Below are 17,378 nucleotides of genomic sequence, written 5' to 3'. Positions count from 1 at the left end.
CTGCCTCCTACGTCTTTCATTCATGCAGGCTCTGTAGTACTCTGTTGTATATGCAAAAGAGGATATTTAATTCATATATTTGTTTATTAATTTACTAATAATATTGTTTAGTTTGTTACGTTCTGTCATTTTCGTCTTAGGTTCTTTTTTTCCTTTGATTTCCTCTTTCTGTGTCAGTCCAAACACACACAGGTGCTACTTAGGACTACTTCACGTTTTTTATAGTTTCTTCAATTGTTAAAGTTCCTGATTGCGCCACTAAATAAACCTGGTTTTAGCAGGTCTTAACACAGTGCTCAATTGTCTATTTGCGTTGTCATCTGAATCGATTTGGCAAATATGTTAATGATACCATGCCCTGAAATGTATGGCGACCCGTGGCAATGGGGTAGGCACTATATAACGACGCAAGACATGTCTTCAGAATACCATTTCAGCACAATGTTTTTTTTTTTTTTACATCTTCACTTATGCGCTGTTCGCACTTGCAATCGCATTTGTGTCAATAACAATACATTTGTATGTCATAAAAACTAAATTACAAGGTTGGGAACCCTGATATGACTACACAACAATGTACAAGTATGTTTAATGTTTGTATATCTATTTTCGTGGACTACAGGTGACCTACAGTTAGTGGACAAAAGTTTATTAATGCAAAAGTTATATTACTGGTTAAACAGGAAGCAGGATCTTGACTGAATATGCTAAGAGCAGCTAAACTGTGCACATATATATATATATATATATATATATATATATATATATATATATATATATATATATATATATATATATGTGTGTGTGTGTGTGTGTGTGTGTGTGTGTGTGTGTGTGTGTGTATTTCACATTTTTGTGCTATAAGGCATGTTTTTGCAGATGATAAGAGGTACATTGATAGTCTCACAACTAAGTTGCACAAGGGTGGTAGATATCCAGTGGTATATATTTTGCTGTACTAAATATTAGTTTGCCAGTATATATGCATTTGTATCAGTTGTGCAGTACAGTGTAACAGGCCCCATTCTATATCTGGTTGTCATTTTCACAGGCCTTATTACTATATACCCTGTTGTGTGTTCAGTCATCTGTCTATAACAGCTGTAACATTTGTCATTTAAAATTCACAGAATCACTGGTGTAACTTTTTAATCCCAGATATAGTCTTGACTTAAAATTGTCTCAAAGTATCTCTTTCAGGTCTTCTGAAATGTAACAAAAATGGAGTCGAAGTTGAAATGATGTGATTATGACCCAATTACAGGAAGACATCTGTCCAGAAAAGCACAGCCACAGGAAGGAGGACTGTGAAATGTCTTCATCTAGACAACGTGGGGAAGGTATAAAAAAAGGCCAAGATACTCAGATATATAGTGAAAAATGTTGAATTTAAGACCTCATCTAGAATATTGTGTTCAGTTCTGGTCACCTCGCTACAAAAAGGATATTGTTGCGGTTTAAAAGTCATGTCATATGCAAACAGGATAAAAGAATTGAATCTATTCAGTCTTGAACAAGACGACTACGCGGCAATCTGATTACAAGCATAGGGTAAAAGGTATTTTTTTGACCTGAAAAAAGAATCAAGGATCAGGGATCACAAGTGGAGATTAGAAAAAGGGGCATTCAGAACAGAAAATAGGAGGCACTTTTTTACACAGAGAATTGTGAGGGTCTGGAACCATCTCCCCAGTAATGTTGTTCAATCTGACACCCTGGGATCCTTCAAGAAGCTGCTTGATGAGAGTCTGGGATCAATAAGCTACTAACCAGAGTGGGGTCAGAGTAAGGGCGGATATATAAAAAGGCAGATGAATGAATCCTGTTTTAAATACTATAGTCAGCACTCGGATATCCGTTACCCAGATACACGCCAGTCACGTTTTACCTCCCTTGTATTAAGAATAAAATCAATACACACTATATATATATATGTAACAAATGAATGCAGTCCTTTTTTTTTCTCTCTGCATGCTAAGTCAGCCGGAAGCAGTTGCTATTAATTAATAGATAGACAATAAACCTACCCGCTAACATACCATGCCCGTATTGACTTCTCAATATATGCATGACAGTGGCAATTTCTTTATATTTGATCTTTATCTTTAGTTGTATCTGTTGTATTTTACTATATTTTGCTTTAAATTTTACTGTTTGTGTTTTCTGGTAAATAGTGAGAAGCCTGTACAGTTACACAGTGCTTTCTCCAGTTTCACCAGACAAAAATGCAGCCAAAACAAAGCAGAGAGACAAGTTACGATAATGTAACAGTTAATCATTAAACAGTTTTCGGTACCGTGATGTATTTATTTATTTTTTTAAATGTCATTTTGAGTTGTTGTGCATTTTAATTTGCAAGTGAACTGTGACATTAGGGCCTATCGAGTACTATATTCTACAATTTTGAATACTGACGTTAGATAGTGTTTTAATTCTGGAAAATGCATCTTGTTTGTTTTTTTTTATCTCACTAAATTGCATTACCTTTTATGTTGTATGCAGTTCTGTAGCATTTTGATTTAATTTTGTTGTTGGGTAGTTAACGGGGAATGTTACACAGTGCTACAACACGTATCAGATTTAAAAGTATGTACTGTATTACAATCCACGTGTCGCCTGTTTTGGCAAGTGATATTTTCAGAATCATATCATGCTGAATTAAAATATTTCTGTTAAAAATAAAATACTGTACCAACAAAACCAATACAGTTAATCTAAATGGAAGCCTACTTATTTTAAAACAGTTTTTTCACATATGTATTTTTGATATTGTATTTTTATTTCATTTTTTGTTCCCTGAAAAACAGACAAGGGTTGGAACGGGCCAAAATGAAATGATCAGATATGCGCCACACGGGTTTAACGGTCACTGAAGTCAAAATTTTATAGGGCCGGATATGTGAGTGCTGACTGTACACAGCTGTACCAATTACTATATTCATACAATTATTGCTTTGAGGTTCAGCTTTTATTAGGGAGCACCCCGAAATCCTTGTTTAGAAAGATACAATGCTTGTGACAGGGTAGCTGTCTACCATGTGGATGCGTGCAGTGCATTCGATGCTGAGTGACAGGCAGGAGATTGAGATGGAGGTTGAAGCTGATACGGCCAGCATGTCAATAGGATTTATTTGCATATCAACACACTGAACAGCTCACGTGACACTACCAGCAATGGCAGTGCACGGAGCACATACAACAGTGTATGAAAACTGGCGGGATCTACAATGTCTGATGTAATCTCTGTTCCATAATACACTAACATTGCTGAAGAGGTTGTCCATGGTGGATAAACAATTTGGGCAGATATGACTGGCGGATAAGTGACGGATTAGCGTACTACTGTTATACTGTAATCAACTATAATTATAACATTAGAATTACAGTACAACTGTTGTTGAATTGTAGTATTGTTGGAGTAGAATGAATATATTGCAGTTTCATTGTAGTAATACCACAGATTCATTACAGTTCTACTATAGTAGTACTACAACCTACAACAGTAGAACTGCAGTTCTACTGTAATCAGTTACTGTAATTTTGTAGTTTGTTGCCATACTGTAATTAACTGTAGTAAAAGCAGTTAAAGTAGTACTGCAATACTAACTACAGTTACTATAACAAACTAGAGTACTGTAATTCCAAGACAACGGCAGTAATTTATAGTTACTTTGCTGTAGGGATACTATAGTTACTACACTATAACTGAAGTGACATTTTTGCCGGGGTTAATCTGGCCCTGGGTGTTCATAAAGTTTATTCAAAGCCGCCTTCCCGGCTTTGGAGGAGAGAAAAAAGGTAAAATACACAAATACTGTATTTACGTATTTTCCAGTAGATTGCTGTGGAAGTGATTTAAACATAGTTTGAAAGATAACATCCAAGGTCCTTGAAATTCAGATGTATAGGACTCCCAAGCACTACAATCAAGAGAGTGCCACAACTAGAAATGGGAAGCCCTGTTTAACCCTGCAGAGCAAGTAGGTATTTGAAGAATTAGTGATTACAATCAAAAGTTGAACAAGACAAGCACTGAAGATGGTTCTGATGACAGTAAAGCCATCGCACTCACTAATCAGGTTAAAGGAAATATAATTTATACAACCAGATGTACCTGAACATGGCAATTTGTTATTGGACCATTTTAAATGTGAACCTTTACTATGACAATCATGAACTGCATTGTAGAGCACTATTGTAGTGTTTTACGTCTGTGATTTTTTTTTTTTTTTTTTTATATTTTCACTTTATTTGAAAAATTAATGCAGATGACTACAAAAATGGCTAAAGTAAAATGTTAGTAATGCACATGGTCTCCCCACAATTCACATATTAAAATAAATGAACATTAAATGTTACATAATTACTTTGCTACCAATAGAGACTCTTAAAGAAAGTGGGGATTTGAACAAATACTATCTCCATTAAGATTTAAAACCATAAAAGTCAATGCTATTAAAGTAGGCACAGTTTGCATGTTTAAAGTAACTGTGACTCATTTTACTACTTCAATAGCTGTTGCTCACTGGACTGCACTTAGTTATATACTTCAATCCTTTCCAAAAACCTAATTCCTCACTCAAAATTAACCATGCCCTGGAAAATGGTAGCTGATGTAATGAATGTTTGTTACAGTAGAACCCCCTCCAATACAAAATACATTTTCTTTAAATCTTTGGATTATGGAGATAACATTTTAGCCAAATGTACATGATATACCAGTAACAATGTATAATAAAAATGTATAATAACAACAACAACAACAATAAATAATAATAATAATAATAATAATAATAATAATAATAATAATAATAATAATAATAATACATGCACTTGACATTAAACATTGACATTGCTGAGGAAAATAGTTTTTGGGGTAGTGGGTGAATGTAGAGCAATATTTATTTGGATTGTATTAACAAAACATTCACTCTGTTAATTGTAAGAAAATACCATTTCCCCAAATCTTTACCCCCATTTCATAAAAACAAAACAAAAAAATGAAATGTACTTAACCAGAAGTAAAAAGCAATATTATATAAAACACCTGGAAGCATATTTCAATTTGTGCAGTACAATTTCATACCACAAGAGGGAGATTTGTGTTCAAGACACATGTACAACGGGATTAACTGCCAGAGGATTACAATAAAGAAAACACACCAATAAGCAGGCCTCAATTTTATTTCAATGTTTATTTTTATCAAATCCAAGTCTGGATTTTACTTAATTTATTGTATCTAAAATGGGATCAATTTGTCCAAGCTTGGGAATGTAGTCTTGTTTCATTATCTCAAATCTTCAATAGCATAAAACATTTTAGGAGATTTTGAATGCTATATAATTACTTTATGTTACATATGAGATGGGCACTACACTAGAATTACAGTATTCTATATACTGTACTGCAGTTTTTGCTAGGATCGAATAGAAGATGTGCACAACGATACAAGGGATTTAAAACAAGGCTGCTCAGTCCTATGTATTTAAAACAAAACTGCCTGCAGAATATGTGTCATTCCTCAGTTTAATTAGGGGCTAGGTTTCTGAATTAAAATCTAGTGCAGAAGTGAATTCTAAATGGAGAGTTCCTTTTTATAATTAGGAGCAATAAAAATCCTTGGTGTGGATTTATAATGAATTTGGACACACTGGGATAAATTTAACAGAACTTGTGCTGTTTAGTACAACTTTTAAAAAAATATATTAATTTTTTTTATAAGCACTTTGCGACTCTTTTGACATTTTTTTTTAATATAAATTAGGTTTACAATAATAATAATACAGAATATATATATATATATATATATATATATATATATATATATATATATATATATATATATATATATATATATATATTATTTTTTTTTTTTTTTTTTTTTTTTAAACCTTGATTGCAAAAAGTGTGTGTCCATTCCCGTAATTTTTTATAGGCAAGAAATAGAAAAATATATTTACAGACCTTCATAAAAAGAGAAACTTTTCCCTTTGCTGCATCTTGTATAAAACTAAACATGATAAAAATGATGATGTTTATACTTCCACTACATGATCCTTAAATGGTATTTCTCTTTGGTCCCCATTTCTTATCTTAAAGGTGTTTGTGCTTAGAGCTCATCCGGCAGCTCTGATATTTGAGGTTTCCGTTTCCTCATTCCACTTTCAGAGGGCAGGCCATCGACTGAATCTACTGCCAGCTCCTCAGGACCAGAAGCCTCATCACCAGCTGAATCTTCCCCTGAGGCCTTGTCACTTAGGTTCTCTCTTTCATCCTCAGCATCAGACAACTGCTTCTTTTCTGTGGGAACATCCTCCTCTTCTTCATCAGAAAGCTCCTCCTTCATGTACACTTCTGGTAAAATGGACATACTGTTATTTGACATAATTCTAAAAAAATGTTTTAAGATTGTTGCTGCTCAGGAAAGGAGCCAGCTGGGCCTATTGAATACTTAAGTGCTCTAAACAGATTTATCCAATGTATCCATGAATCAAGTTCAGTTGCAGAAGCAGCCAGTCAACATGTTATGCAACACATTTGCTGTATGCAATGTAGAATCTATAATTAAGTACTGACGGTGCTGGAACCGTTAGGTTATTATCATAACTATGGTTCACTAAAATAGGAATATTAACCATTACAAATGGGTGTTTCCCCTTTAAAACACCCGAACCAGAAACTTTATACCAAAGACAGCAGAGTGACGCAGCTGCTGCTCCGCCCCGAGAGCACAAAGAAGCTACGCACACTGACAATGATGTCATTTTGATGTCATATGATTCTGCTTGACAAATGCATCCACGATGTTCAGAACTCATACCCTAGCCTTGTATTTAATGTATTATACCTATATTTAATGTGTTTGCATTGTTTTTTATTGTTTATATTTAATGTACTATGCCCTGTATTTCACTGTATTTAATGTATTATGCACTGTTCCTCACTATCTTGTAAAGCGTTTTGTAATGGTGGTCCACTATGAAAGCACTATATAAAATAAAGACTGATTGATTGATTAATTGATTGATTTTCCTTCGAGGATTGTGACTATGACGCTGTGACCCTGAAGTTAATGGTTAAGATTCCTACTTCAGGGAACCAGGGTTATGATGATAACCTAACGTTCCCTTTCAAGTAGGGAATATTAACCATTTCAAATGGGTGAAGTATATCCAAGCTGTCGCAAGGACATGGTATTACCTGACTGAGCTACAAAGCTGAGCCGAAACCGCCTTGAGCTAGTAATCAGCATCCAGCAATAGCTGGAAGAGAAATAAGATGACAACTCACCTAATGTTCTGTTGTGAGGGTGGATTGGGAAGACACCCTCAACACTCTAGTGCCAAAACCAGGGTTATGTGGATGTACAACATTCAGTCGGTAGAACCTAGTAAAAGTATGGGGGGAAGCCTACACTGTTGCAATGCATATGTCCTGGACAGATGCACCCTGGATCAAAGCCAACAAAGTCACCTGACCCCTGGCAGAATGTCTTATCTGTGTCTGTCAACCATTTAGACAGACGCTGTTTAGACAGAGCCTGTCCTTGGGGACTTAACAGACAATTAATTGTTCTGACTCCCTCCAGCTTGTAATCCTGTCAACATAATACACTAATGCCCGCACTGGGCAAAGCGTATACAGCTGGTGCTCCCTGTCAAGACTGGAAAGGAGTGGGGTGGAAAGCCGAAATGGTCTTCTGCAAAAAATCTGGGTTAGTATGAAGGGTAACCTTCATTCTGGCCTTTGAAAATATTAGACAGGCTTTCGATACAGAGAATGCTTGCATTTCACTCACCCACTTAGCGGAGGTGATTGCAAATAAGAAAGCCACCTTGAAAGACACAAATTTGAGCTCCGGTGAGTGCATGGGCTAAATTGTGGTTTCATCAGTACATTAAGCACTACATTCAGCCTCCAATGAGTAACTATATCCTTCACCGGTGGCCTAAACTGCCGAGTGCCTTTCAAAAATTGCCCCGCCTGGAAACGAGCTCTAGGGATGCAATCTATTTTTACATAGCACACCGAGATGGCTGCCAAATAGACCACTAAACTAGATGGGGATTTCCCCTCATCAAAAAGGTCCTGTAAAAATTGCAGTATAACTACCATGGGGCATGTCATGGGTTCAAACCCACGGGACAAGCACCACGCCTCAAACACACCCCGCTTGTACCCATATTGGAATTGGGTAGAGGCTGCCCTGGCATTTTTGCAGGGTGTCAATCACCCTGTTCGATAACCCTAGACGGCTCAAATGCAGCCGTAGGCTCGACGGGTTGGGGTGCCACAAAGTGCCTTGCGCCTGACTGAGCAGGTCGCGGAGCATAAGCAGTTCCCTCAGCTGGTCGTTCAGGAGCTACATCGGGGAGGAGAACCAAACTCTCCTGGGCCAGTACGGGGCTATTAAGAGCACCCTGGCCCAGTTCTGCCTGATCGTCTCCAGACATAGCGGTAGCAGCGTAAGCAGTAGAAACGCATAGAGTAGACGTACAGGTGAAATGCTCGGAGTGAGAGGAGGTTCTGTTGTGCCCACTGCAGAAGCTTGTGGGCCACATGGTGGAGACTGGGTGACCGCAAACCACCCTGGTGGTTGATATCGGACACCACAGACGTGTTCTCTGTATGAACGAGCATGTGTCTCCTCTGAACAAGAGTTGGCTGTGTCTGTGGTGACAACCTCCCTCTTGGTGACACTGCCCATTGCCACGCTTAGGTGTAGATGGGCTGGCTGTCCCCACCAAGTGTGCCTGTAAACAGTGTGGAGACACTGTCAGCAGCAGGTTGCGATTCAACAAGGGCTGACAAGCCATGTGGTTGAACCAAACCTACAGGGGGCGCATTTGCAGGAGACACAGTGGAAAGGTGTTGGATGCTGCTAACTTCAGGCCCATAAACCTGTGGAAAGCCACTACTGGCTGTGCTCTGCCAAGCTGAAACAGCTCTAGGCAGGCGTTTATTACCTCTCTCTGCTGTCGTCTGACCGGGCTGCCGACATGAGCCCTGAATCCATGCGTATCCCTATATAGATAACTATCTGGTTTGGCATTAACTGGCTCTTTGCATAATTTACCTTCAGGCCAAACCGATGTAGGTGGTTAGTAACGAGCTGTGTGTTCGTGTACCTGTGCTGGAGATCCGGCGCAAATGAGCTGATCGTCCAGGTAGTTGATGCCTCCAAGTCTCAACTGGGCCAGTATAGCCTCCATGCAATTTGCAAGTACGTGTGGAGCTAGAGAGGCCAAACGGCAGAACACAGAACTGTTATATTGTTCCCGAAAAGTTAACCTCGGGTACTTCCTGTACACTGGTTTTATTGGGATGTCCACAAAAGAAAGTGCCTGGAATTGAACACCCATTCATGTTGGAAGGGTTTATTATGTAAATGGTTCTTTCGCAGCAGAGCTGCTACCTCCTGAGTTACCTGAGCGGAGGCTTGTGGGTCCGTGACAACTGTTACTGTCACGTCACGGAAGGAAGAGGGGCCGTGTTGGAACCGGAGCGAGTAACTAGTTTGAACAGTTGTGAGCACCCAGGGTTCTGTGGTGCTACTTCGCTTGAGGCGCAGCCTGCGCCTGTTGCCTAGGCACAGGGCGACTGAAAGTACGCCTACATCTGCGAAAAGTGGGTGTGTGCTGTTTCCGGGCATGCCGGTTTCTGGTGAAACTGGAGCTTAGAGTGCCACTGTGCTGTATGCTGCAAAACTGCAGTAGCCCACTGTATCAGGGTCTTAAGCTCTTCTGATAGGAAAAGCTTGGACAGTGTCAATGGACTTAGAAAACAGTGTCACAAAAATTGTATATGTTCAATATGGACAGTGTCCGGACATCAGTGTACATTATGAACAGTGTCAGTGCGTACAGCAGACAGTGTCAGAGCACATAAGACACAGTGTCAATATGCATAGTATAGTGTCAGAGTACACAGTATACAGATAGCGTACACAGTAGTCAGTGCCACTCGGTACCGACGCTCAGCACTGACGGTCAGCGCCGAACAGTAACCTCGGTCCATGTATTACCAGGAACGTGGACGGTCGTGTCGCAGTTACCGTTAGTGGTGTTTTAACAGGGGCAATCCCTTTGTAAGACAACCACTGACTAACCTTACAGTCAGTACAGGCACGAGACTGGAAGCAGCCTGCTTGTAAACAAGCCTTTGCAAGAGTAATAATATGTTTGATAGAGGCTATGCAAAGTTGGAGGGAACCTCTTATGGAATGAAAGCCCATCCAATGCTGTCTGGGACTGACTGCAAAGGTGCCAAATTGTGCTGAATTATGTGGTGTTTTTGCGAGGCTGCATTTAAACCCAGGCCTCCAGAAAAGGTAGGACACTAACAGACTTCACAACCTAGCTGTTATTTTCTAAAATAAACAGAACATACAAATGGTGGACTTCGAGTTTGCTGATTAGCTGCTACTTCAAATTCCCTGTAACTGTTTCACTGATAGAACTGGGGTTTTCGTCAACTGAATATTAATTGACTTCATTACTTACCATGTCCTTTTACCAGAATTTTTTTTATTTCCCTCCATGTTTCTCCTACCAGTACTATCTCTAATCAGCCCCCAACTGAGTTTCCATAACAACGTATCAGCAGATGTTTACTCATATAATTAGGTATTGTTGTGGAGGTGCAGGTGCCACATCATTTTAAAAAGCTTCTCAAAAGATGTATTGACAGAAGTATGAAGACAAGATAAAAGATACAGCGAGGTCTATTTAAATAGTGGTGGATATAATGGTGCTGCATAAATCTTTAACAGAATGGGGGTGGATTTGCAAGTTGCGCATTGCATTCTAATTTCAGAATCATACTAAACATCCGGTGGGGACCTAGTAAGATAGCAGGACTGTCTTTATTTTTGTTGTTTTTTTGACTGAACCCTATTTTTAGACATACTGGGTCATGCAGTGTACTTAGTCCACTTTGATGTGTCGAACTAGTGGATTAAGCAGGTTTAGTCCACTTGATTAGGCTAAGTTAGTACATTTGGAAATCTCGAAAGCAATGTACCTGAAGTTAATCATCACAGGTAGATCATCTGCTAAATCAGACTAATTAAGATCCTGACTGCAGTGTACAAATAAAATTCCTGATGAGATAACCAAGTGAATTAATTTTTACTGAGAAGGATAAGATTAACTTAGTACGCTTACTTATTCTAAGCATTTACTGCTTATATATATTTTTTGCAGAGACAGCTGCATTTTATCTCTGAAATGACTAATACAACTGAAAACTTTAATCCGTCGGTACATTTCTTATGTCCGTCACGTTCAGGCAGTCAGATCCCTGAAAGGAAAGTATCACACAACACCTTTGCTTAATACGACAGACAGTCTTGGTCCCGGATTTTCTCCATATAAAATATATGCATCCTGCCTCTTAATTTTGGAACACACTTTACTCATACCTCGACACTTACAAAAAAAACAGTGGATAACTCAACACTGTCATTTCATGTGACTGAACTCTATTTGACACTCTTGTTTCACTTGACTGACCTCTGACTGGAAACGGATTGTTCATTCAATCATTGGCAAGTGCAGCTGATTACAATATCAGTTCACAATGAGTGAGAAGAGAAAAATTAGTTCTCATTCAATTGTCTTTAAATTTGGAATAAAAAGCTTGTCAGCAGAACTTTAAAAGCGCGTGTTTTTGAATGCAAAACAATCGACAGTGATTGACTTCTGTGTGAAACTAATTATTACTGGGTTAATTTTTTCACCAAGTTAATTCTCTATAATTTTCATTTGTTAAACTTTTCCTATTTAATCCGTCAAATTAGATAGTGCAAGTCAAAGTACAGTCTACAGTTTGCACAGTTTGTGGTTCGATTGTTTTCGTAAAAATAATGCTGTAGTTATTTTATTAATTCTTATTTCAATTAAACTACACGAGTTGTACCGAGTTCACGCATTACTGCATACTGTTATTGATCCATTCATGCGATTCTTTCAACCATTTTCATAAGGACTTTTAACTAAAAATAAACTTGTAAATACTGTAATACTGTAAACGTGTGCACCTGTGGTTAACTCGACACCTTGGATAAGGCAACACTAAATGTCAACTCAGTGGGGTGTCGAGTTTACCGAGGTTGTGTGTGTGTGCATGTGCATATATATATATATATATATATATATATATATATATATATATATATATATATATATATATATATATATATATATATATATATATATATATATATATATATATATATATATATATATATATATATATATATATATATATACACACACACACACATATATATATATATATATATATATATATATATATATATATATATATATATATATATATATATATATATACATAGATCTTTTGTTTGGTATGCTGAAATCAGGATTAAGTTAGTACAGTCCACTTGACGTGAACTGAATCACTAGTATGCTGCAATTGACCCTTTATTTTTTATCCATTGTAAAACAGCTTTTATTAAAAAGACAGTGTCTGTATTTTATACTGAGCATCTTCCTATTGAGACAGGCATTACTGACAGTTCTTCATTTTACAAGTTCTTTGTTTCTGTATTTATTGTTTATTTATTTGCTAAGTTACCATGTGCAATTAAAAAAAAAAGATGTAGTTTTGTGGCACTTATTGCAAAATATGCAGAATAGAAAGTGCTTATTAGCAAAATGTTGATTTATGTGTGTGGGTTACATTTGTACCCTATTTCGCCTTCTGTTTGAGCTCAATTTTCACCACTGATGAGGGGTTAAAAAACCTGAAAATACTCAGGGGTGCAGTTTCTGTTAAATATCTCACAAGTCTTAAGAATTTCATGCGGTTTGCCTCTCAATGCTTAGTTAGTAAAGACATGCACAGTGGGTTATAGTAAGCACATTATGTCCGTAACATTCTGTTAAGTTAACAGACTTAGATTTAAAAAATACAAATAAATAAATAAATAAATAAATAACTAACTAGACACTATTTTGAAGCTGTGCAATAAGCAGCTGGATCCCCTGTCAGTGAAGAGAAGGCTGGTAGAACAACATGTTCCACCAGCCTGTAGGTTGAGTGCTCAACCATCCTAACAAATTCCCTTCCTTAAAATACAAAACTGTACCAACTAGTGTTGGGCAATAATTACATTTTCAGTTAGCTCTTATCTGCTGTAAATTATCACGATAATGACTAAATCAACTGAACTAAATCAAATGACTAAATCAACTGAACAAATAAAATATATACCATTTTTCACAATTATATTAGTTAAATAAGTACATTTACATAAGACACCCATAGAGAAATAGGAACACAGCATATTTTAAATGCTGTCCGTTTTGCACAACACAACTGGTGAGACACTGAAAGCCTCCATGAGATGTACAGTAATCTAAAAAATGAATGTTACACTTGCTTTGTAAAGGGACGTTTACACATCATACTGACAGTTCAGTGCCCTTACTGCTTCAGTGCAGAGCTACTATTATCCACAAACGTATCTGTGGCAGAGCAAAGCTCTGCCCTTTAAATTGGCAGGGATGGGGTTAACTTCCTCTACCTGCCTGGGTTTATTATGTTCAGGTGGCTGGGGTTGATTAGTTGATTAGGTTGATTAACGATCAATCAGCGCCCAGCCACCTGATATAAAAGGAGGCCTCTGCTTCTCATTTGGAGAGAGGGAGCTGAGGAAGCAGGTTGTTTTTTTTTGGGTTGTTTAGAAAGTTTGAATCCAGTGAAGGCATTGCCCAGCCTGGAAACTGTTATTTTTGTAAGTTTTGCTTTTTATCTTTTTTGTGTTTAAATTGCTTTGTTTTGGCCCTTGTGCCCTTTCATTTTGTGTTTATTTATAATAAAAGTATATTTGTTTGAACTGAAGTCTGTCTCTGGGCCTCTATCCACTCGCCAGCCTGCCACAGTATCATATTGGGAAATGGATGATAATATGATTATCCATAATCATTTTTCAAAGCAATAAAACAATCAGTGCAAAACAGTATTGGTAATACCACGATAAATTGCTTATTGCTCCAATACTAGCACCAACACATAACAAGTGAAGAGCCATCAGAAGATGTGTTGGCAGGCAAGTAAGTTGAGCTGTCAGAAGTTACAAAAGCAGGTGGATTTCACAAGTTGTCAGAAGACATCGTTATGAATGGCTACCTGCTGTTATAAAAAGCTTTAAACAGGGGGTGGCTATGGGTGGAACAGTGGGTTAATGCATGTTTACTGTTTTGGTTTCCAGGATCCTCATATAAATGTTTATTTTCTATTATGTTATTCACAGATTACAAGATTGTTTTTACTACAACAAGGAATATGATTTTACTCTGGCATAAATACCTTTGTACGCATGGCTACTCAAGGTCTTTGCTTTGGGTTGTTTTTGGGAATGTACTCGTCGCCTGTCCAATGAGTTTTTATAGGGTTCACGCTTTCGTTCACTTGATCTTCACCTATGGGTTTTCTAACACCAAAGGTTCTGTGCTGCTTGGCATTAAATCACAATGGAGTTTGTGCCCAGCTGGTGAAGTGTTAGCCTCAGGTGCCTGCTTGTTGTCTGAATCACTCTAATCTAAAAGTCTGTATGTTGCAGAGCTGCATCTTTTACGCGCTGCAGAGCCCCTTCAACAGTTGTGCAACCCTCTAGGAAGACACGCCTCAGTTTAAGAACTCCTGATCTTATTTGTATGATTCTGTATGACACATGCATCCACAATGTTTAGAATTCACACCCTAGCCCTGTATTTAATGTATTTGCATTGTAATATGCCTGTAATTAATGTATTTTAATGTTCGTATTTAATGTACTATGCCCTGTAATTTACTGTATTGAATGTATTATGCATTGTTCGTCACTATCTTGAAAAGGGCTTTATGATGGTGGTCCACTATGAAAGGCACTATATAAAATAAAGACTGATTAATAATATGCAGGTATTGTTCTTTACAATTCAGAATTAAAAAAAAAAAAAAAAAAAAAAGGTCTACAATATTTACCTGTTGTTACTTCTTTGTATCTAGGCTTCGATGGACAAAGGCAGTCAGCAATTAACACTAGCATCTGTGAAAATACAATACAAGGGCAAGTTTATTATATTAGTTTCAAGAAGCTTAGAAGCAGCATACTTTCCTGTCTCAATTATAAATTGCACCTTAGTGAGATCCAGGCACCTCCTCTAGATCAATATCACTCATGGGAGGGATAAAAATATACTTTACATATAGTTATAAGATATCAAAACAGAAGAAATAAATCTTATAGAAATGTATAAACATACACTAAACCCCTTTAAAGACTATCACATATAGTACAGCTGCTGCTAGTTTCAGATGAGGGGTTGAATTTTGGTACCTCCAGGCTGCATATTTGTTAGAGATTTGTTTTGAAATGCTGATAAAAGGTATAACATGCCTGATATTTTAAGTTAAAAGAACAGAAACAGTACTACTCTGGACAATCTAATTCAGACTAAATAGAATTTCACCCACCATACAAAAAACACAGAATTATCTAGGCTCTTTGCTTTCGTTAACGAAGTAATGCCCCTCTGGGCAGGACTGTTGGGGAAAAATAACTCTCCATCTGCAGTGTAAACTATCTGTGAAAAATCTTCACCATCCTTGGCAGAAAATTACCTTACTATTAGACAGAATGACAGTCCCACTTAAAAGAAGAGATTGTGATGGCCTAAGTGCATGGTGACACACAGCTCTTAGAAGCTATCTTTTCCTGTTTTAGATGTGTTCTTGTCGTACACCTGGAACTCAGCTCTACCTTGTTTGCTCTTGTTCGCCATTAATTCTGCTACATGAAGTGCCAATGAATGCAGTTATAATGATGTGCTAACATACCAGGCCAAGGAGAAGTCCAGTTAACAAAGTTGCAAGAGCAAAGACAGCATAAGATCCCCAAACAGGAATCCCTAGCGTATCAGTCATGTAACTCTGGATATGCTGTAAAAAAAAAAAAAAAAAAGTAACAAATAAACAACAAACAAGAAATATATAAATACAAATCACTTAAAGTAAAAGTCTCACTAGTCACCAAGTTGATGACTTTTGATATGCCAAATACTGGATTAACCTGCCTTATCACTTGACAAATTAATCTTTAAAAGCTCCTGGTCTCTAATTGCAATGCAATTGTAAACTGATATTTCTAAAGAGGGAGGGTGACTTTCTTGTTTTTAGGGGGTAGTGTTAAGCACCTGTGAATTTATGATTAGATAACCACATGGAGTAATGTAGTTATTCCGCAAATGAGGACAACTAAATAACTGATAGGCACCCCAAGGGCAATTTAAACCACAATATTTTACAAACAAGTTTTCAAAATTGGCATGTGTTTTGAAAGTCCCTTGAGTAAGAAGTACCAAATATCAAATGGCACCACATATTTATGTATTGTGATTTATTATTTAGAATGTATAGAAAAAGCTGACATATGCTATAAAGCACAAACTTTGTTCATGTTCTTATAATAAAAACGTTATGAGAATTTGTTTGTCTCAAATATACTGATTCAGATATATTATGCAGTAATTTAGGTGGTCTTGAAGATCACAAGCCATTAACAGCAGGGTTAAAATATTTGATTATGCCTTTACTTACCTTAGGTGGTAATAGACTACAAAAAGGTTTATTAAAACAAATAATAATAACAAAATAAATAAATAAAAAGCATTACTGCTGAACGTGTTACCTTAACCCTGTTTCTCTGAAAGAGAATATGACCACCAACCAATACTTCTGGGATATGCCTGCCTTAGGTACGTATTCGCTGAGCATTTTATGTAAGAGCTAACGATAGGCCCCTCCATGGAATGACGTCCTCGGTCCCACCTGCCGAGGGAATAAGTAGTCACTCCACGGAGCTCACTTCCGCTTCTGCGAGTGATGTGACTTCGCAAGGTTTGGTGGTTGTCTTCCCTTTCAGGGAACCAGGGTTACGTAAGTGAGAGGACCACATACGAGAGACGCCTTGCTATCGCCAACTAGTGTTGGAGGTGTGCACATACAACCTCAAGGACCCTTGTGCCTAATGAAGGCTTAAAGAGATTTACCACACTGATAGAACCTGGTGAATGTATGTGGCATAATAATAATAATAATAATAATAATAATAATAATAATAATAATAATAATCTTTATTTTATATAGCGCCTTTCATAAATAAATATCGCACAGCCAATAATGGTAAAATGTTGACTTACTCTGATCCAAACTGACAGACGAAATAGACCTGACATTCCTGTCATCCTGTAAGCAACCAAATAAAGAGGCTAAATGGCACCCAAAAATAAATCAGAATTGTACAGAAATTAGTGTATTATAAGTTATTTTCTGAAACTATGAAAAACACATCAGTGATTCACAAGCT

At 37.2% G+C, this 17,378-nt stretch overlaps 1 protein-coding gene across 1 annotated transcript in view; it reads right to left on the bottom strand.

The window, feature by feature from the left end:
* Positions 1–5,897: 5,897 nt before the first annotated feature.
* Positions 5,898–17,378, bottom strand: part of tmx4 (thioredoxin-related transmembrane protein 4) — a 30,288-nt gene continuing 18,807 nt past the window's right edge. Inside the window, exons 5-8 of the mRNA XM_041250546.1 lie at positions 17,212–17,257; positions 15,851–15,952; positions 14,996–15,059; positions 5,898–6,355 (exon numbers count right to left, since the gene is read on the bottom strand). Coding sequence (XP_041106480.1) covers positions 6,111–6,355; positions 14,996–15,059; positions 15,851–15,952; positions 17,212–17,257 — 457 coding nt within the window. The 3' untranslated portion in view covers positions 5,898–6,110. The remainder of the gene's footprint in view (positions 6,356–14,995; positions 15,060–15,850; positions 15,953–17,211; positions 17,258–17,378) is intronic.

Source organism: Polyodon spathula, chromosome 5, assembly GCF_017654505.1.
Source record: "Polyodon spathula isolate WHYD16114869_AA chromosome 5, ASM1765450v1, whole genome shotgun sequence".
Taxonomy (NCBI): domain Eukaryota; kingdom Metazoa; phylum Chordata; class Actinopteri; order Acipenseriformes; family Polyodontidae; genus Polyodon; species Polyodon spathula.
The sequence above is the reverse complement of the archived record's forward strand: the minus strand, read 5'-3'. Positions and strand labels throughout refer to the sequence as shown.